Here is a 22,579-nt window from a genome sequence, read left to right as displayed (position 1 = left end):
AAGAAAAAAAAAATCATTTCTGTACCTTTATTACTTTGGACTTGAAAGCAAAAAGCCTGCATTGCTTTAAAAAATATTGTTTTTAGTATTGTATTAAGATCTTAATATTTGAAGATCAAAATGTTGATCTTTTCTACTGATCAGTTTAGTACAAGCTAATGAGAAACCACGTACTTATAAAGGGACCTGTAGTAGAGTAAAGCTTTAATTTAGCTTTAATTTAGGCTTCTGTGTTGAAGATCAATTTTTGAGGTATAGTTACAAAGAGTCATTTTAGGGGGACCTCATATTTGATTAGGAGAAGGCAATGGCAACCCACTCCAGTACTCTTGCTTGGAAAATCCCATGGACGGAGGAGCCTGGTAGGCTGCAGTCCACGGGGTCGCACAGAGTCAGACACGACTGAAGCGACTTAGCAGCGTATTTGATTATTCAGTCTCTCTGAGCCTTGGTTTTCTGTATCCACAAAGTGGAAATAATATGCTTAGTCTATAAATCAAAGGAATGTAGAGGCATTCAATTTTTTTACTCTAAGCCTTTATACACATGTAAACTGCTGCTATTAGTGCTGTAAATAATTGTGATGATAAGTAATGACTATAGTTGAGGTCCTGCCTGTGGGTTTGTGAAACCAGTGGGCTTATTCTCTGCTATATCTGGATGCTTCTTTTCCTGTGGCCACTGCGCTTGTAAAGAAACTCCATCAAAGCAGTGCTTGTCAATTAGTAATATGCATATGAGTCTCCTGGGGACTTTGTTGAAATGCGTTGAAATGCAAATTTCAACAAATTTGAATTTGCTAGGATTTGTAGACCTAGTAAATTTGGATTTACTAAGTCTGGGGAAGGACTGAAATTGTGAATTTTTCAGGGATTCCTAAATGATGTACTTGCTGATGGCCAAGACCCTCATGTTGAGTAGCAAGATTACCTCTGGAAGCCTCCTCAAGGGACCTTTCTGTATCTCATGGCTTCTGTGTCACCCATTTTTGCCTAAGGAGGCCGCACTTCTCTGAGGTTCAAGAGTTTCCACTCTAGTCTGTGCCTGGTCTTAGAGCAGGAAGCCCGCCTGCTGCACACAGAACAAGAACCCTCTCCTGCTACAGCACCCTTTGGTTGCTGCCACACATAGGAGGCAGCTTTTTAAAAAAAAAAAAAAAATTCTCCTGTATGTTTGTTCCACTTTTCCTTGAGCTCTAATCCTTGGTTCTGAAGGCATCTTCAGAGTTTGTTATGGTCAGTTCACCAGCCCATTTGAATTCATCTTTGATTCCTGAGGCACTGGTCTGAGCCAATCAAGTCCATGGAAAATGGACTTCTAAACCCAAATGCGCTTGCCCAGTGTCTAAGAGCTACATGCAACTCAGCCAGTGCGAGTAATAGAAACAATAATAACTATCATTTATTGAATCAGAAACTACATACCATAAACTATTCTAAGTGCTTCAGCAATATCAACCTTCTTGCAACTCTAAGTATGGTCCCAGAAACAGCAGAAATCTCAGACCCCACCTGGGACCTAATGAATGAGAATCTGCATTATTTTATCAATACAATTCCTAGGTAAAAATCCCGAGTTCAGTCCTAGCTATGCTACTCAATAATTGTACAAAAATCTTTTCTCCTTTGCCCTCTATCTTCATTCCCTTCGTATCATTCAATTTCAAGGTCTTCTTGGAAAGATCCCAGGTCTTTTTCATTGACAAAGATTGTTTGAGCATTCTTTTTGGTGCCCAGGATTGGCGGTCAACAACTGTAAGACTCAGAGCGGCCAGAGAGGATTCTTCCTTTAGAGAGAGCGAGAGTCAGCCAGTTGGGTCCCTTCAGTTGAAGAGCTTATAGAGTAATTAGATATGATCCCCCCAACTGTTAGTAAATAGAATCTGCTTGTATTATTTATATTTATATCTGTAACTATAGATAAAAAGGAAGTTACCCTGAGAGAAATAACAGACCAGTGAGTAACTGGTCCTTCAACAGAATGAAAAGTCACATGTCTTATGTGTATTAATGATCTGTTCCCTCCCTTTGCCAACTCTCATGTGCTTATAAACAAGTAAATAATAACACACTCCTAGGGCATATGACTAGGTCCCCAGAGTGTATGTGGAAATATTCAGATCTTCTGTGAATGGCCCAACCACTATGCTGAGTGTTTTATGTACATCTCATGTGATTTCCAAAGCAACCTTGTAAGGTAGGCTCATGATTCCCATTTCAAAGATAAGAAAACTGAGACTGAAGGACCATAAATTGGTGCTCCTACTTAAGAAGAGCTTGAGAAAGGGAAGGATAGCTGGTGGCTTCACCCTCGATTGTCCTGAGCTATTCCCTTCTGGCCCCCAACTTGCCTGCCCCAGTCCGCAACCTCAAACCTCTGTCGTTAGGCTAAGTGGGTGTCTCTGTTTTAAAGGGCCTTCGAGAGCCTCGTAATGATCCCACCCCCATCCAACTTCAGAGGTGTGCCAGTGTTTGTCCCAACCACAGGTGATATTTCACTTCTAAGAAGTTGAAGGAAACGGATTTTCCCCATCTTTTTGTCTCTTTAGTGGTGGTTTGTACGCCTTCCAGCTGGGAGTTCACAGGAAGCTGAGCAGATGGCCTGTTCCACTCAAAGAGATTAATTACAGGGTTAAGCAACTAAAGGGTGGCTGAGCAGGATTTGAACTTGGTTCCATCCCATTTCAGAGCCCAGGCACCTGATCACTCTCCCGAATTGCATGTGCAGCCCAGGGCTCCTTCTTTACCACCTCCTTATCACAGGCTTCTGGTGGGAGACGTGAGAATGAAGCTACCCAAAGTACCCAAGCATGAAGCCCTGGATTGCTCAGCTGGCAGCAGTCTGGCTCAGGATCACTGATACCAGAGGCTGGGCATGTATTCATGTCCAGGAATGGGCACCAGCACTTCTTTTGTCTCTGCTGCTCCGAGAGAGGATGACAGATGTTATTCCAGGTCTTATGACTGTTCTATATCAGATCAAAGAGGAGCTGGCCTCAGGAAGAAAGCGTGAGGTCCCTCTTAGACATCTTGAAACCTGTATGTGTTTTCTTTACACATTTTATTGAACTGGCTCCCTTCTCCCACCTCCCACTGCCATCATGGACATCATGTCACAGAATCAAATGGCCTTGCTAACCCCCTAGACTTTGGCCTAAGAAAAGTCTTGTGAAGATTCTTCTCAACGTCTCATAGTGGAAGACAGTCAAGAGGTTGATGCAGACATCCATGCAGGTGGATTGAGAGAAAGCAATGAAAATGGGATGGAAGCGACTAATTCTGGGAATAACTAGTAGATGCAAACTCAGCCCAGGAGGTGGAGGAGTAACATATGTCCCCAAGAATTTGTACCTGAGGAAGTGAAGGTGACACCTTAAATAGAAGTTCAACTTGTATAACTTGACTCTAAGATGCTGGTTGTTCAAGTAGACCCTCCAAATAGAAGCATCAGGATTGGAGCTCAGTGGGAGGTCAGAACTGGAATTACACATTTACAAAGTCATCTGCTTAGCTGTGATGGTTGCAGCTTGAGATGAACATTTCTAGGAAAGAGAGAGGTAAGAGAACTGAGACTGTAGAGTTCAGGCTCAGGAGCTGCAAGAAGACTCAGAAACCAGTGTCATTTCTGGAGAGTAAAGAGGAAAGCCAAGATCATGTAGTGTCCTGAGGCCGGACTCAGGGAAGGTCCACAGTGTTAGGCTTAGACGTGTAGATTACCAGGCTCCTGCTCCATGACATTTGCGTGGTAATTTTAATGCACCAAATCATAATTTCCTCCAATCTATCACTAGCCACTTTGGCATGGCTATTTTTCCCCCTCTTAAAGGTGGCTTTGACTTTATCAGTAAAGATCTTCTACTCAAATAATATTGCATAATTAAATACAAAATAGTTTCTATACAGTTGTGTCCTCTACTAGATAAGGTATATCCCATAGGCTGAATTCACGTGGTAAGTACTTACTGAGGATTTGAGTTGAAATAACATTTGGTCAACAAGTGACACACTGTGAATCCTTATGCCTTCAGGTTTTGGTCCCACTTTAGTTGAAAGGGGGAAATGAACAGTTTTGAGTTTGTGCATAACTTTAACTGTGGTACCCAGAGTACAAGAGAATGGGGAAGAGAATGAACTTTGAAGTCAAATGAGTCTGAGTCAAATTCCTGGCATCACTGCTTACTACCTGTGAGTATTTAGGCAAGTTACTTAACCTTTGGCGTTTTCCCAGCTGTAAAATGAAATATTTAATCATATTTGGGGGCTTCCGTGGTGGCTCAGACAGCAAAGTATCTGCCTGCAATGCAGGCGACCAGGTTTGATCCTGGGTCAGGAAGATCGCCTGGAGAAGGGAATGGCAACTCACTCAGTATTCTTGCCTGGAGAATTCCATGGACAGAGGAGCCTGGTGGGCTACTGTCCATGGGGGTCGCAAAGAGTTGGACACGACTGATTGACTAACACTTAATCATACTTGGACCAGAGTCATTGGTAGGACTAAAGGAGATACTTAAATAAAATGTTAGTAACTAATGCTGTCAGTACAATTAATACTGCCTTTTATGGGCAAAAAATAAATAAATAAATTCCAGGTTGACATATGTTTTTCTTATTAAGTGACTTTGAGCTACGCAAAGTCTGGTACAGGTCAGTTCTGAAATAATATGTTTTAAATCAGAAATAACATGCACCAGTTTTCTTTTAAGTCATAGAGCTATTTTAATTGATACTCATATCATCATGGGTTGAATATGTGATTATAACAACAAACAATTTTCAACATGCATTTTTCAAATATATATTTCCTTTCTTTAAAACAAACATAATTTTTAAAAATATCAGAGTGTTTGTGGTTTGAAGTCATGGTTACAGTCACGTCCCAGTTTGCCATCTGTTCTTGTCCAATGTACAGGTCCAACTTAAGGTCAGAACTGCAAATAAACAATCAATGTCTGCTGGTCTCATACAAGGCTTTTCTCGGTTAGGCTGTACTTAGATTTGCAATACATTAATATAAAATAAATATGCAGTTAAACATATGAAAATTAAAGTAATGCACCATATTAATAGAATAATGGATAACAACCACATGATCATCTCAAAAGATGCAGAAAAATCATTTGACAAAATCCAATACCCTTTTACAATAAAAACATTTAACAAAACAGGAATAGAAGGGAGCTTCTCTAACCTGATAAAGTGCATCTATGAAAAACCCACAGCTAATATAATCTGTTATAGTGGAAGACTGAGAATTTTTCACCCAAGATCAGGAAGCAGACAAAGATATCTCTTCTCACTGCTTCTGTTCCGCATTTATTGGAGGGTCTTGCTAGGGAAATTAGGTAAGAAAAAGAAACAAAAGGTGTTCCAACTGGAAATAAAGAAGTAAAACGGTCTCTGTTATCAGATAACCTGATCTCATATATAGAAAATCCTAAGGAATCCACTAAACTCCTATTAAAACTAATAAGTGAATCCAGCAGGCTTGCAAGACAGAAGCTCAGTCATATTTCTTACACTGGCCATGAACAATTTGATTGTGAAGTTACAAAAACTGTTTCATTTACAGCAGCATCAAAAATAATAAAATACTTAGGAATAAACTTAACAGAAGAAATCCAAGACTTGTGCACTCAAAACTACAAAGCATTATGAAGGAATTTTAAAAGACTTCAATAAGTGGAAAGACCTCCTGTGGTCATGAATTTAAAACTAATATTGTTAAGCTGGTCATACTCCCCAAAGTAATCTACTGATTCAGTGCAGTCCAAATTCCACCTGCTGTTTTGGGGGAATTAACAAGCTGATTCTAAAATTCACATGGACTTTCAGGGTCCCAAAATAGCCAAATTAACTTTTTAAAATAAAAATTAAAAGTGAAAAAGTTGGAAGACTCACAGGTCCAATTTCTAAATTTACTACAAAGCTACAGTAATCATCATACTGGCATAAAGACAGACATATAGACCAAAAGTATGGAATAGAGATCCCAGAAGTAGACCCTTGCATGTATGATCAAATAATTTTCAACAAAGATCATTCAGTGGGGAAAGGTTTTCCACAAATGATGCTAGGAAAATTGGATACACATGTACAAAAATGAATTTGGACCCTTGCCTTACACTATATACAAAAATTCAGTTCAGTTCAGTCGCTCAGTTGTGTCCAACTCTTTGCGACCCCATGAATTGCAGCACGCCAGGCCTCTCTGTCCATCACCATCTCCCGGAGTTCACTCAAACTCACGTCCATCGAGTCAGTGATGCCATCCAGCCATCTCATCCTCTGTCGTCCCCTTCTCCTCCTGCCCCCAATCCCTCCCAGCATCAGAGTCTTTTCCAATGAGTCAACTCTTCTCATGAGGTGGCCAAAGTACTGGAGTTTCAGCTTTAGCATCATTCCTTCCAAAGAACACCCAGGACTGATTTCCTTTAGAATGGACTGGTTGGATCTCCTTGCAGTCCAAGGGACTCTCAAGAGTCTTCTCCAACACCACAGTTCAAAAGCATCAATTCTTTGGCGCTCAGCTTTCTTCACAGTCCAACTCTCACATCCATACATGATGACAGGAAAAACCATAGCCTTGACTAGACGGACCTTTGTGGGCAAAGTAATGTCTCTGCTTTTCAATATGCTATCTAGGTTGGTCATAACTTTCCTTCCAAGGAGTAAGCGTCTTTTAATTTCATGGCTGCAGTCACCATCTGCAGTGATTTTGGAGCCCAGAAAAATAAAGTCTGACACTGTTTCCACTGTTTCCCCATCTATTTCCCATGAAGTGATGGGACCAGATGCCATGATCTTCATTTTCTGAATGTTGAGCTTTAAGCCAACTTTTTCACTCTCCTCTTTCACTTTCATCAAGAAGCTTTTTAGTTTCTCTTCACTTCTGCCATAAGGGTGGTGTTATCTGCATATCTGAGGTTATAGATATTTCTCCTGGCAATCTTGATTCCAGCTTGTGCTTCTTCCAGCCCAGCATTTCTCATGATGTACTCTGCATGGAAGTTAAATAAACAGGGTCACAATATACAGCCTTGACGTACTCCTTTTCCTATTTGGAACCAGTCTGTTGTTCCATGTTCAATTAACCTAAAACAAATCGAAGAACTAAATATAAGACCTTACTCCTTGGAAGAAAAGTTATGACCAACCTAGATAGCATATTCAAAAGCAGGGACATTACTTTGCCGACTAAGGTCCATCTAGTCAAGGCTATGGTTTCTCCAGTGGTCATGTATGGATGTGAGAGTTGGACTGTGAAGAAGGCTGAGCGCCGAAGAATTGATGCTTTTGAACTGTGGTGTTGGAAAAGACTCTTGAGAGTCCCTTGGACTGCAAGGAGATCCAACCAGTCCATTCTGAAGGAGATCAGTCCTGGGATTTCTTTGGAGGGAATGATGCTGAAGCTGAAACTCCAGTACTTTGGCCACCTCATGTGAAGTATTGACTCACTGGAATAGACTCTGATGCTGGGAGGGATTGGGGGCAAGAGGAAAAGAGAATGACAGAGTAGATAAGATGGCTGGATGGCATCACTGTCTTGAAGGACGCGAGTCTGAGTGAACTCCAGGAGTTGGTGATGGACAGGGAGGCCTGGCGTGCTGCGATTCATGGGGTCCCAAAGAGTCAGACATGACTGAGCTACTGACTGAACTGAAAGCTATGAAACATAGGGGGAAGCATCATGACATTGTATATGGCAATGAATTTTGGATATGACATCAAAATCACAGTAACAGAAGAAACATGGAAAATAAGACTTTATCAAAATTAAAAATTTTGTGATATCCAGTATCTTATAATAACTTATTATTGAAGATAATCTGAAAAAAAATATATGTAACTGAATCACTTTGCTGTACATCTGAAACTAATAAAATGTTGTAAATCAACTATATTTCCATTTTGTAAAAAAAATTGTTTGTCAAAGAACACTATCAGTAAAGCTAAAAGGTAGCACATAGAATGGGATAGAATATTTGCAAATAACATATATGATAAGAGATTAACATCCAGAATATATATAAAACTCAACAACAACAACAAAACAACCCAATTCAAAGTTGGGCAAAGGACTTAAGTCAATATTTCTCAAAAGAAGTATACAAATTGGCCAATAAGCACATGAAAACATGCTCAACATCATTAGTGACTAGGATTATGCAAATCAAAACCATAAGATACCACTTGACACTCACTAGGATGCCTATAATTTAAAAAAAGATTTAAGGAAAACAAATGTTGACCTGGATGTGGAGAAATTGGAGCCCTGTGCATTGTTGAGGGAATGTACATTGGTACAGTCCCTGAGGAAAACAGTGTGAGCATTCCTCAATAACTACTAAACACAGAGTCATCATATTGTTGCAGTCATGTGTTTCAGGAAACAAACTCACTCAGAAGGATGGTGCAGATAGTGAAGTGCAGTTTATTATACCGGCGGGCCCAAGGCAGAGTCTCCTCTTAGCCAAGGACCCCAACTAGTTTTTGTGAAAACCTCATATACCCTACATATACATGTTCAAACCTACCTCCCCAAATTCTCTGAAAGTAGTCTGAACAAAGGAAAAGAAAGATAAAATCAAAGTTAACCCGTGATTCACATGCCTTAAACCCGTGATTCGTATGCCTTAAGCCTAGGTAGTTAACAGTGGACAATTATCAATAGGCCTGTGGTCATACCCCAATAAGCATAATAGAATTTATGATTCTATTTGGTTACACAGATAATTAGTGTATTCTTTTAGGTGATGGAGAGTCTAGATACAAGCTCTGGGGCTCTTCCATCCGGGGGGGTGGGGGTGGGGGGTGGGGTGGGTCTGGTTTTCCAGTTGGTATGTCGTTTCCATAAATAGTGGGCACATAGCTCAAAGTCCACAGTCCAGCCCAAGATGGAGTCCTGCTTTCAAGATGGAGCCTGTTCTGTCTGTTTCCTCCTTCAATATGATCCATCAATCCCATTCCTAGGTATCTACTCACACAAAAGATTTTACACAAATATTCGTAAGAGCATTATTCATGATCATCAGAAGGTGGAAACAACACAAATGTTCATTACCTGATGAATGGATAGACAAAATTTGGTATATAATAAGTGGAATCTTATTTAGCCAAAATAGGAAATGAAGTACCGATCCATGCTATAACATTGATTTACCCTGAAAAGATTATAACTGAAAGAAGCCATACACAAAAGGCCACATACTGTATGATTCAGTCTTAGAAAATGTACAGATCCGTAAGAACAGAAAGAGTAGTGGTTGTCAGGGGCTGATAAGAGTTGGCCAAGGGGAACGACTGATAATGTGAGTGCATATATTCTAATATTATTGCTCAGTCGTGTCTGACTCTTTGTGACCCCATGGACTAGATAGCCTGCCAGGATCCTCTGTCCATGGGATTGATTGTCCAGGTGAGAGTACTAGGGTGGATTGCAATTTCCTCCTCCAGGGGATCTTCCTGATGTGGGATCGAACCCGCGTCTCCTGTGTCTTCTGCACTGCAGGTGGATTTTTTACTTGCTGAGCCTTAGAGGAAGTAGCAATGATAAAAAATGTTCCAAAAGTAACTATGACAACAGTTCAACTCCATGAACATACTGAAAAACCGCTGAATTGTATACTTTCAAAAATGAGTTTTATGGTATGTGAATTATATCTCATTTTAAAAAAAAAAAAAGACTGGACATAAATAACTCAGCAGTATTTTAGCATAAAAGGATTTAACTCTGAGACTATTCTGACTTTTCAATGAGGTTTGCTGATGATGCCGAACTAGAAGGGATGTGACTGTTCATAGAGGGGACAGCTGCCAAGTTAAGAACAGCAAATTTAGGGTGGGGGAGGGATAACTTTTTTTAAAGTGGGGAATCTATTATTAAAATGTATGGCAAAATGTGATGGATATTTTCCTATGAATAAATGAGGATCTTTTTTTAAAAAATGCTTGATTATGGTGGGCGCCATACCAGAGGGTACAAGTTGCAGGTTATAAAAACAAAGCAAAAGTTTCCATACCCTGAAATGGTTTGATATATGACTAAGTCTCTCCATCTGACTTCCAAGATGAAAGGCCCCAAGATTCCTTCCTCTTTCAAAAGATAAATTCACGACAATAAAAAAAAACAAACAGCTAACTGCTGAGAGCTGAATATGTGCTAAACGTTTTTGCGTGCATTTTCTCATTTTAATTTCCCCATCATCATAGTGACATGGTTGTAGAGAACTTACCCAAGGTCAGTCAGCAAGTCAGTGCCTGAGCTGGGCTACAGCCCCACTCCTGTGTGACTGCTAGAACGCCACTTGTAACCGCTGGATTATACTCTCCATTACCTTGTTTTCTTCCTCTGGGGGAGATTCCCCCCAAGAGTGTACAACACCTGAGATTCTACACAAACTAAGTAGGGGAGACAGTGGAGTAGAGAGGGAATACTCGACTGGGAGTCGGAGACCAACTTTGCCGATATTCAGCTCCGTGACCTTATACCAGAAGCTCGGTCTCTTAGAGGCACTGTTTCCTGATGTGTAAGGTGTGGAAAATTTGTCCTAGCTGGCCCTGAATGAAGTCCTTCCAGCTCGATCATTTGGTCTGAGTCCCACCTCATTTACCTACCACTAGGAAACCAGTTGTCTAGAGACACTAAGAGGAATAAATCCTTCAAGCCGGAGAGGGTGGTGATTTGGGGAGCCTGGACTTGGGTGTCAGACTGATGTGGCATGGCTTCCATCACTAATCTCAGGATGATACTGAATAAGTTCTGTAACTTCTGTCCCCGTATGCTAAAATGAGTATAATAATAGGAAAGGGTATAAATAAAATGAGTATAATAATAAAATGAGTATATAATAATATAAAATGAGTATAATAATAATAAAACTTTCCTGGCTTTCTAGTGACTAAGACTCTGTGCTCCCAATGCAGGGGACCCGGGTTTAATCTCTGGTCAGGAAACTAGATCCCACATGCCTCAGATAAAAGCTGGTACTCCCAAATAAATAAATAATTTTAAGAAATAAGCTTTAAAAAAGTAATAGCATATGGTGCTATGGCATAAAGTGCTTGTGAGGACTGAGTGAGATCTCTTTAGGGCACTTACAGCAATTCTTAGCATACTGTAAGTAGTGATTATTATACATTATTTAATGATATTATAATTTATTTAGTATTATTGTTGATGATTATCATTATAAAATAGAAGCCAGAATCCCTTAAGGGTAAATAGTATAGGTTTAAGTTGCTCAGCCAGATCAGACTCCGGTGTTCAGGTGACCTGCTTGGGCTCTGCTCTAGAAATATTCACATCTACTGGGTTGGCCATCAGGAATGGCCTGCTGGGAACAAGGGCATTAGATTGTCATTGGCACTCTAGAGTTTCCCTCTTGTTAACTTTGAGCCAGTAATGCCACTTTCCTGTGTAAGCATGGCATCTTATTATAGTTTACCATATGAATTTTGGCTCAATTAATTTTGTTTACCCAAAAAATCAGAAACAATAGGTGATCAATGAGAAATATGGCTAAAACATTTGACTAATGTGTGCTGTGAAAAGAAATTACTGCTCCCTGGAAATTTCCCAGTGTGGGTGGGAAATTTTTCTCTGTTTCAATGTTATTGGAAAATATAATAAGCACATATAATGATATATTTAAAAACTCTATCACAGTGTTATTTATAATGACATAAATGGTAAACATAACATTGACTACTAAAGAGCCACTAAGGTCAAATATTATAAAACTAGTTTCAAAGTTGGGGAAATGTGCACTGTAGAATAAGTTGGGTTTTTTGTTTGTTTGTGTGCTTCAAAAAAAAAAAAAAAGCATGTGTTCCAATCCTAATTTTGTAAATGCTTTGTACATTTTTAGAAAAAATATGAAATGCTGCAACAAAAGTATTAGCAGAGATTTTCTGTGAGTATAGGATTATTGATTGTTTTAATTTTCTTCTTTATACTTCTCTAATTTTTTATATTTCATGGTGGGCTCATATCTCTTTGGAAGTCAGAGTGAGCACAGAAGTTATTTTTTACTAGTAGGAATTCTGTCATATTTTCTTCTTCAATGAGGCTCTTCCATCACTTATATTTTATCTGACTATGGTTTAATTCTCAATCTATGCATATTGGTTTTTTCCCCCTTTTAAAAAAAGTACGGCTTAGAAATAATATGCTTCGTTGATTTGTGAACTCACGAAATCATGCAGTACTGAGGACTGGACACAGTTGTTGCAAGATTGATTGTTACTCTAAAAACCAATAACAGATAATGAGGAAGTATCACCAACTAGCTGAGCTGTCTCGATCTAAGTCTATTACTTCCCTGTTGAAAAATAATTTTCAACTCTGCCTGAGATTTAGTGTCTGCAAGTCAACTTTGAATCTTAAATAGAAGAAAGAAATCAACATCCTTCCTCAGGACCTGTCTTATTTTATATGATTGGAATCACATCACTCAAAGACTACTAAGTGTGAGGTTGATGAATCCAGGGCTTCAGTTAAAAAAATAAAGGACTGCCTACAAAATGAATTCAGATCAAAGAAAAATGGATAGAGTAGATATAATAAAAGTTTTTTCTTCACTCTTCCCTAATTGCAATTTGAACTAATTTTTCAAAAACAATACTGCAATATTTGGAAAAAACTGCTCAAATACCAAACCAGTTTGTGCCCATGAGAAGATTAGAATTTTGTTCTCTGGCTGAATTTTTCAGATACCATTTTGATATATCTTTTTAATACTGTAAAATTACATTAGAAAAAAGTTCAATGAAATAGTAGACAGTCCCTGGGAGTACAAGTTTATCGGCAGATCAGGGCTTTCTGGTCATAGGAAGGAAGGAACCAAGGGTTAAGTGGATGTCTCTCACCACAGCATCCCTCAAGGGAAGACTTGGCCCAGATTCTCCTCCTTCAAGGTCAGGTGATTGCATAGGTCCACCCAGAGACCCAAAAGTTTAGGGTGTACATTTCTTCACGTATATGTTTGGATCCTCCTACCACCCCCATTGTGCCTTCATGAGCCACACCTGTTCTGTAGTGCCTTCCAGAAAATAAAGCTTCCTTCCTTTTCTGTACAGATGCTCCATCTCTGTTAATATATGCTACCGTCTTGGGCAATGACTTGCAGTTTCCTAAATAAGCAGTGTTCTCCTTTACCCTTGGATCTTTACATAGACCTTTATATATTGTCTTTGGCAATATGGCAGACCATGCTTCTTTGGAACCACTAACCTCACAAGTACCCAAGGCCCTATTTCCCCCAGGTGACAAAAGTTTTGAGGAAACTATATTTCCCATGTAAATGATATAGAGATAGGTAGCAAAATTGAGGATAGCTACTGTGTGCTATGATAGTTTTTCCCCTAATGGGATGATTAAAGGCTCTGAGAAGTCCTGCAGTTAAAATAGAAAAAAGAAAGCTTGTTTAACTTTGTTTAACCCAGTATGTCTCTAAATTATTAACAAAGGAACCATGTTTTGCATAAATTCAGTGTAATACACTTTCAAAAATTTTGGTTTCAAGCACGGGGACTTTCATACGAATTTGTAAGAAGGAAAGGAAAGGGCATTTTTTCATTACTGTTTGCTACATTCTAATGTAATTGTAATGTTGTGATTGACACGATGGTTCCAGGCTGACCAAAGAACGGAACTGTCAGCTCTTTAGAGTCAAATCCTTACCTTTGGAGTTTGAAGAGCTCATCTCATCAGACCACTGCAAGTAAGCAAGCACAGAAAGTTGACTTATACTAACAGAAATCACGTGCGATGCATTTAAAATCCATAATGCCAATGTGCTATTCTGTTGCTACATAAGATCATATGCTGAGTGATGAAGAACACGAACTCTGAGGTCAAAAAGACCCTAATTCCAATCCCAACTTCCCAGCTGACCACTTATGTTACCTTATATGAGTATCACACAGTAATATTACCTACCTCCTGAATTAATCCAACCATCTCATCCTCTGTCACTTCTCCTCTTGCCCTCAGTTTTCCCCAGCATGAGGGTCTTCTTCAGTGGGTCAGCTCTTTGCATCAGGTGGCCAAACTATTGGAGCTTCTGCTTCAGCATCAGTCTTTCCAGTGAATATTCAGGGTTGATTTCCCTTAGGACTGACTGGTTAGATCTCCTTGTTGTCTAAGGGACTCTCAAGAGAGTCTTCTCCAGCACCACAATTCAAAAGCATCTATTCTCCAGTGCTCAGCCTTCCTTATGGTCCACCTCTCACATCCTTACATGACTACTGGAAAAACCATAGCTTTGACTAGATGGGCCTTTGTCAGCAAAGTAATGTCTCTGATCTTTAACATGCTGTCTAGATTTGTCATAGCTTTCCTTCAGAAGAGCAAGCGTCTTTTAATTTCATGGCTGCAGTCCCCATCCACAGTGATTTTGGAGCCCAAGAAAATAAAGTCTGTCGCTGTTTCCACTTTTTCCCCTTCTATTTGCCATGAAGTTGACAGGACTGGATGCCATGATCTTCATTTTTTGAATACTGAGTTTTAAGCCAGCTTTTTCACTCTCCTCGTTCACCTTCATCAAGAGGCTCTTAGTTCCTCTTTGCTTTCTCCCTTTAGGGTCATATCATCTGGATATCTGAGGTTATTGATATTCTCCTGGCAATCTTGATTCCAGCTTGTAGTTTTTTTCACATGATGTACTCTGCATGTAAGTTAAATAAGCAGCTATTTCATAAGATTAGGGCATTACTTTTATTTCCTTCACAGAATGCTATACTTTGAAATGTCTTAAACCTGGTTACTTCTGGGAAGATTTACTATATATGGCTAGTTCCACTGTACATAAATTATCAGCATCAGATACTGAAATCTGCCTCCATCATCATTCAGGGCATATTCTGGCTCAGTTTGGAGGAAATCTGGTCACTTTCTCAACCATTCAGCAAGTTGGAGAATGAGGTCTTGTAGGCTTGATTGAGTACCTGCCTTATTTGAATTATTTTCAAATATGAGCTTAGAGAGAACCAGATATAATTTGGTATTCCACGTCAACACTGTCATCTAAGACAGACCTGGTTTCCACTTTTCTGTTCCATCCACATCCTTATTGATTTATTAATTTGAGCAGAATCATGCATGGCCTGGTTTTTGAATCAGATGATATAGTCGCCATACTTGTAGAGGAAGGAATCAGGGAAAGTAGACTACCTTTTAGAGAAGGTAGATAATGCAGAGTAAGGCTAGTTGGAGTTTAAGGGAGAAGGGGTATTTTACTAGTTTGTGTTTAAGGATAAAGGTAACTAACATCTCTCTAGGCAAAGAAGAGTCAGTGGAAAGGAAGAGATGGAAGGTGGAGATACCCACTGTGGCAAAGTGAACGTGTGCTAAGGGAATAATTTTGAGTCTATGAATGCCTTTGGGACTTCTGTCTAATGCACTTGCTACCTTCCTTCCTGCTACCACCTTCTTATTATCAGTTGTGAAGCAGGGAATAAAATTTATTTTATTTATTTAGATATATCTCCTTATTACCTATTTCTTCCTTAGTTGTATAGGTGGTTCTGTCCCTGTAAGGAAAGTAAAGTGTTTGTTGCTCAGTTGTATCCGACTCTTTGCAACCCTATGGACTATAACCCTCTAGGCTCCTCTGTCTATGGGATTCTCCAGGCAAGAATGCTAGAGTCGGTTACCCTTTCCTTCTCCAGGAAAGCTTTACAACCCAGGGATCAAACCCAGGTTTCTTGCATGGCTGGAAGATTCTTTACTGTCTGAGGCATCAGGGAAGCTCTCTGTTCCTGCACACCCCCAGGTAAATCTCAGTGGAACTGGCAACTTTGAGGGTGGGATATTGGCAGGGTAGACCGTGAAGTTCTGAAATCTGGTGTGCGGAGGGTCCCTAGTTCTCTGGTGTGTTCGCACACAGGGTGCACATCCCTGTGTGTGTAAGGCCTCCTCCCCCTACAGCCTTCTTTCCTCTTCCATTTCAGTTGCTTTGCCTGTGCCCACCCTCATTCCCTTTCAGACTGGCGGTTAGCCCTGGAGGGTGAGGAAGCAAATAGTACATTCTCCTTCACTAATACTCTGCAGAGTGTCGCAGTGAACTGGTTAGGGATTCGTGTGCTGGATCACTTCTGCTTCTGAAAATGGAAAACCAAAGAGTGGGAGGGGGGCAAGACAGATGTCAGGAAGGTCTCCGTAACAGGAGAGATAGTATAGAACTATTCACCAAGCAGAAACTTGAGTTGATAAACCTATAAGATCTTTTACAATTTATTTTTAATTAGAAGATAATTGCTTTACAATGCTCTATTGGTTTCTGCCATACAATGACGTGAATCAGCCATAAGTATACGGACATCCCTTCCTTCTTGAACCTCCCTCCCCCCCGCCACCCCAACCCACCCCGCTAGGTTGTCACAGAGCACCGGGTTGAGCTTCCGTGTTACATAGCAACTTCCCACTAGCTATCTGTCTTACATAGGGTAATGTGTAAGTTTTAGTGCCCTCTCAGTTTGTCTCACCCTCTCCTCACCGTCTGCCACTGTGTCCACAAGCCTGTTCTCTACATCTGTGTCTCTATTTTTGCCCTGCAAATAGATTCATCAGTACCGTTTTTCTAGATTTCATATATATGTGTTAATATACATTATTTGTTTTTCTCTATCTGATCTACTTCACTCTGTATAACAAGCTCTAGATTCATCCACCTCAGTTCAACGGACTCAAATTTGTTCCTTTGATGAGTGAGTATTATTCCTTTGTGTATATGTACCACAACTTCTTTATCCCTTCATCTGTCGATGTACATCTGGGGAGAAGGCTGTAAGATTCTGAATGGCTGCGCATGCATGCATGCCAGATCATTTCAGTTGTGTCCGACTCTCTGCGACCCTAAGGACTGTTGCCAGCCAGGCTCCTCTGTCCATGGGATTCTCCAGGCAAGGATACTAGAGTGGGTTGCCATGCCGTCCTCCAGCGCACCTTCCCATACAGGGATCAAACCCGAGTCTCTTACATCTCCTGGCTCTTTAGCGTTCTTCCCCACCTGGGAAGCCCAGATGTCTGTGGTAGGGGTTACCAATCACAGCGTAACCGTGGCTTCTGTTGCTTTATTTCAGAACGCCAACCAGGCACCTCGATGGCCAATTCCAGTGCCCTTCCTTCAAGTTCAGCTGGGATCAGCAAGGAACTGATTGATCTGAAGCCCCTCATCCAGTTCCCAGAGGAAGTCGCCAGCATCCTGATGGAGCAGGAGCAAAACATTTACCGAAGGGTCTTGCCAGTCGACTATCTTTTCTTCTTGACCCGGGGCTTGGGCACAACAGAACGCCAGAGGTCCCTGCCCTGCCTCAAAGCATCCATCTCGGCATCCGTTCTTACCTCCCAGAACGGAGAGCACAACGCCCTTGAAGATCTTGTGATGAGGTTTAATGAGGTAAGAAGCCACTCTCACATGTGTTGTGATTGAATCACTAGTAAGTGATTGTTTTCATTTTTAGTTCATTTTTAATTGAAATATAATTGATAATAATGTATCAGTTTTTGCTGTACAGCAAAGTGAATAAGCTATTCACATACGTATGTCTTTTTAGATTCTTTTCCCTTATAGGACATTACAGAATATTAAGTAGAGTCAGTCCCCTGTGCTATGCAATAGGTCCTTATTAATTATCTATTTTATATATAGTAGTGTGTGTATGTCCATCCCAATCACCCAATTTGTCCCTCCCCCACTCTCCGCCTGGTAACCGTAAGTTTGTTTTCTGCAGCTGTGACTACTTCTGTTTTGTGAATAAGTTCACTTGTACCATTTTTTTATATTCCACACATAAACAATGTCATATGATATTTGTCTTTGTCTAACTGCTAGTAAGTGACCATTAGGCATTTCTCCTTTTAGGTTTGTTTGTTACTGCTATCTCATCTACCTGTCTGTCTTGACGCTTCCATGATGACTGTTTTCTTTCCAGGTAATGAGATAGACACACTGTCATCCTCCCTTTCACTCCACTCCATCCTTCAACCTAATTGATCCCATAGTGTAACCATGTTCTACAAGCTTTCACCCTTTGGACAACCAGAACCCCTCATTTTCTGTATGCCTTTGCCAAAATGTTCTTCCTGGGCTCATTTTCAAATAATCTCCTCCTGGTGCTTGTAAGCCTAGATGTCTTAATTTGGAGTTTGATGACATGATTCCTTGCCCATGGGGTCCTTCTAGCCCACTCCATCTTCTATTGTCAGTTCTCTCCCCACAGAAATTAAACACTAATACACCTGGGTCAGGAGATCTGGGAGGAACATTGTCTTGAAGGACAGTGAATTGCCTCATTCCTGGCCTCTGTATACCATCAATTTCTCAGCCCCAGAAAGTCCCTCCAAGGCCTCCAAGACCTTGCCAGAAGCAACCTCTAAAGAGGACAGGTGTGACCAGAGTCTGGGAACACCTAGAAGGGAGGTATTATAAGAAGTCTAGGAGCTTGCTGGGAGCAAAAGAGCCAATGGCTGGACACCCTGTGACCTTGGACCAAGGATGAATGACAGGATAGAGAGGCAGGTCTCTATGAAGTGCTAGGGTCAGGGAATGCTGCACTCTTGGACTTAAAGAATACTTTCACTCCATAGCCTAACCCCACACCCAGAGCTTTCTGTTCTATATTTTATTTCTTTTAGACTTCATTTCCTTGTCTTGAATATTAAAACACAGAATTTCAGTCTGTGTGTTTGGTGGTTGTTGGTTGGTTGAATTCCACAAATACAGTAGTTTCCTCGTCATTTAGTAAACTACCTAAATGCTAAGAGAATATCCTAGGTCTCATATATCTCTGATTGGCAAAGGATCAATCAACCTTTGTTACTTAAACACTTTCCAACCATAGCAGCTCACCTTGCAGCCTCCATAGCCTGTCAATCATGACCCTGGTGATGGTTGTATCATGACAGTGAGGCCCAGTGGATGAAGAGAGTGTTAGAGGCTGAGCCCAAACAGTTCTGTGTTCCAGAGATGCCCTGAGCATCATTCCTCAAAGGGAGATCCGTGATTCACAGGAGTTGCTAGTAGTCACCTAGCACTGTCATGCTAATTATTTAACATGTGCCACTTACTTGTTCCTCACAACCAACCTTGGGAGACAGATTCTTGTCATTAACCCCATTTTACCAAAGGGGAAACAGACACGAGGAGATGGAATTCTTTTCAAAAGGTCACATAGGTGGCAGGTAGCAACAGCGACATTGAAACCCACAGAGTCAGGTCTCAGAGCCTGGGCTTTGAACCAAAACATGAGAAAAAAAATCAGACAATCCCCAACTGAAGGACATTCTACTCTTTAAACGTGTCAGGGTCATGAACGGTAACTGTCAAAAACTAGAGGAGACCAGAAATTTTGTGCTCAACTAAATGTAGTTTGGGGTCCTATTACATCCTGGACTAGAAGAAGGATATTGATGGGAAACTGGTGAAATTCCAATAATGCGTCTAGTTTAATTTGTATGAATGTATCAATGTTAACTTCCTTGTTGTGATAATGGGACTATGGTTATGAAAGATGCTAACACTGGAAGAAGTTGGGTGAACTATGTACAGGAACTCTCTGTATTTTTGTAACTTTCCTGTAAATCTAAAATTACTTCAAAATTAAAAGAATCTTTAAAAAAAAATAGTGAAGCTCAGAGAGGTTGGGTCACTTGTCCAAGGTCACACAGTGGCTGAGTGATGTCAGGATCCAGATGTCTGTCTTTAAAGTATGTTTTCTCCTCAACCAATTGCCTTGCTTCTCTTCTTGTTGAATTACCAACTTGAAGTTTGTAGTAAATAAGCATTTCTGACTTGGAGTTTAATTAGCCCAAGGTCTCCTTTAACTTCTTGTGCGTCTACTATTTTTCTACTTCTCCTACCATTTCTATTTTTACCCAATTTCCTATTACCATTCATTCATTCATTCACTCACTCAGGATTTATTTATTGAGCACCTACTATCCTGTAACCTTCTCTTTTTTAAACTGGTGTGTCAAACATCTCTTTTAAATAAGAAATTAGCATCACCGACTCAATGGACATAAATTTGAGCAAACTCCAGGAGTTAGTAAAGGACAAGGAAGCCTGGTGGGCTGCAGTCCGTGGAATCTCAGAGAGTCAGACACAACTTAGCGACTGAACAACAATGTATGATGAAAATTTACAGCATTATTATCCCATGCTTAGGTTCTTTCAGAATTGGATATACAAAATAAGTGCAATTTCCTCAATGGAAGTAAGATATATTTTTCTTGAACATGGGAGAATCTCAAAGACAAGAGAGAATACTCGCTTCATTGCTAGTCACTTAGGAGAAAGGCAAATGCATCTGTTCCCGCATTCAGTCTTTCAGTTGACATGTTTTCTGCACTTCTCAGAAGCAGGAGACCATAGTGGAAAAGCACCAAGGAAAGTGAGTAACAGTCTGTGGCTGCCAGAAGCTACCAGTCTTAGACTGTAGTCAGGCAGGGGCACAAATCTATACCAAAAAAGGCAGAAATTATGTGCAGTGTGAGTGACAGAGATGGTGGGAGCTGAAGTATCCAGGTGGGCGATCAGACTCTGCTTCACGCTGGTGTTTGCGGCCACGCCTTGAGGGGTGGTTGGGATAGAGGGGGACCATCTCAGGAAAGGGGAGGAGGCCATTCTGGGCAAGAATACAATACGACCAGTTCTTGTCATGAGCAGGAAAGCCTCATGGTCTGAGGCGGCTTGCTCCTAATTGTCAGGAGAATGTGATCATGAGCTAGAAGTTTCCCAAATCCTAACAACTCTTTACATAAGGACTTAACTGTAATGTTGGGGAAAGGGAAGACTATCCCTGATGCCTTTCAGGCAGTGTTGCATAACTAATTCTTAGGAAAATATGGTGAAAATGCAACTCCAAGTACAGTCATGAAATAGCTGAAAGGGGTTTGGCTTACATTAAGGAAGGCCAGGAGATAAATCATTTAAAATCAATTTAGACTGTGGCTTGGAAGCAAAATTTCTCCCCATTTCCCCTTCTCCGGGCCGATGTCAAAACTAGTACTTGCCAGTGACTTTTCTTTATCCTTGTAAGTAAGCAGAAGCAGGCACAAGAGGCCAGCCCCCAAGCCAATGGTACTCAAGGGGGTCCTAGTGAAAAGTAAGAAGTGTTAGTCCCTCAGTTCAGTTGAATTCAGTCACTCAGTTGTGTCCGACTCTTTGCGACCCCATGAATCGCAGCATGCCAGGCCTCCCTGTCCATCACCAACTCCCGGAGTTCACTCAGACTCACATCCATCGAGTCAGTGATGCCATCCAGCCATCTCATCCTCTGTCATCTCCTTCTCCTCCTGTCCCCAGCAGGAGGGGACTCCCAGCATCAAAGTCTTTTCCAATGAGTCAACTCTTCGCATGAGGTGGCCAAAGTATTGGAGTTTCAGCTTCAGCATCAGTCCTTCCAAAGAACACCCAGGACTGAACTTCTTTAGAATGGACTGGTTGGATCTCCTTGCAGTCCAAGGGACTCTCAAGAGTCTTCTCCAACACCACAGTTCAAAAGCATCAATTCTTCGGGCTTAGCTTTCTTCACAGTCCAACTCTCACATCCATACATGACCACTGGAAAAACCACAGCCTTGACTAGACAGACCTTTATTGGCAAAGTAATGTCTCTGCTTTTCAATATGCCATCTAGGTTGGTCATAACTTTTCTTCCCAAGAGTAAGCGTCTTTTAATTTCATGGCTGCAGTCACCATCTGCAGCGATTTTGGAGCCCCCCAAAATAAAGTCTGACACTATTTCCACTGTTTCCCCATCTATTTCCCTTGAAGTTATGGGACCAGATGCCATGATCTTTGTTTTCTGAATGTTGAGCTTTAAGCCAACTTTGTCACTCTCCACTTTCACTTTCATCAAGAGGCTTTTTAGTTTCTCTTCACTTTCTGCCATAAGGGTGGTGTCATCTGCATATCTGAGTTTATTGTGATCCACACAGTCAAAGGCTTTGGCATAGTCAATAAAGCAGAAATAGATGTTTTTCTGGAACTCTCTTGCTTTTTCCATGATCCAGCGGATGTTGGCAATTTGATCTCTGGTTCCTCTGCCTTTTCTAAAACCAGCTTGAACATCTGGAAGTTCACGGTTCACATATTGCTGAAGCCTGGCTTGGAGAATTTTGAGCATTACTTTACTAGCGTGTGAGATGAATGCAATTGTGTAGTAGTTTGAGCATTCTTTTGCATTGCCTTTCTTTGGGATTGGAATGAAAACTGACCTTTTCCAGTCCTGTGGCCATTGCTGAGTTTTCCAAATTTGCTGGCATATTGAGTGCAGCACTTTCACAGCATCATCTTTTAGGATTTAAAATAGCTCAACTGGAATTCCATCACCTCCACTAACTTTGTTTGTAGTGATGCTTTCTAAGGCCCACTTGACTTCACATTCCAGGATGTCTGGCTCTAGGTGAGTGATCACACCATCATGATTATCTTGGTCTTGAAGATCTTTTTTGTGCAGTTCTTCCGTGTATTCTTGCCACCTCTTCTTAATATCTTCTGCTTCGGTTAGGTCTGTATCATTTCTGTCCTTTATCAAGCCCATCTTTGCATGAAATGTTCCCTTGGTATCTCTAA

The 22,579-nt window shown here is 40.7% G+C and overlaps 1 protein-coding gene across 2 annotated transcripts in view; it reads left to right on the top strand.

Moving 5' to 3' along the window:
• Positions 1 to 22,579, top strand: part of PLCE1 (phospholipase C epsilon 1) — a 376,851-nt gene that overhangs the window by 190,372 nt on the left and 163,900 nt on the right. For both annotated transcript variants that reach the window (XM_018041369.1, XM_018041370.1), the window contains one exon: positions 17,082 to 17,398. In XM_018041369.1, the coding sequence (XP_017896858.1) occupies positions 17,082 to 17,398 (317 nt within the window). The remainder of the gene's footprint in view (positions 1 to 17,081; positions 17,399 to 22,579) is intronic.

This window comes from Capra hircus, chromosome 26 (genome assembly GCF_001704415.2).
Source record: "Capra hircus breed San Clemente chromosome 26, ASM170441v1, whole genome shotgun sequence".
Lineage (NCBI taxonomy): Eukaryota > Metazoa > Chordata > Mammalia > Artiodactyla > Bovidae > Capra > Capra hircus.
This window is presented reverse-complemented; position numbering and strand designations above follow the sequence as displayed.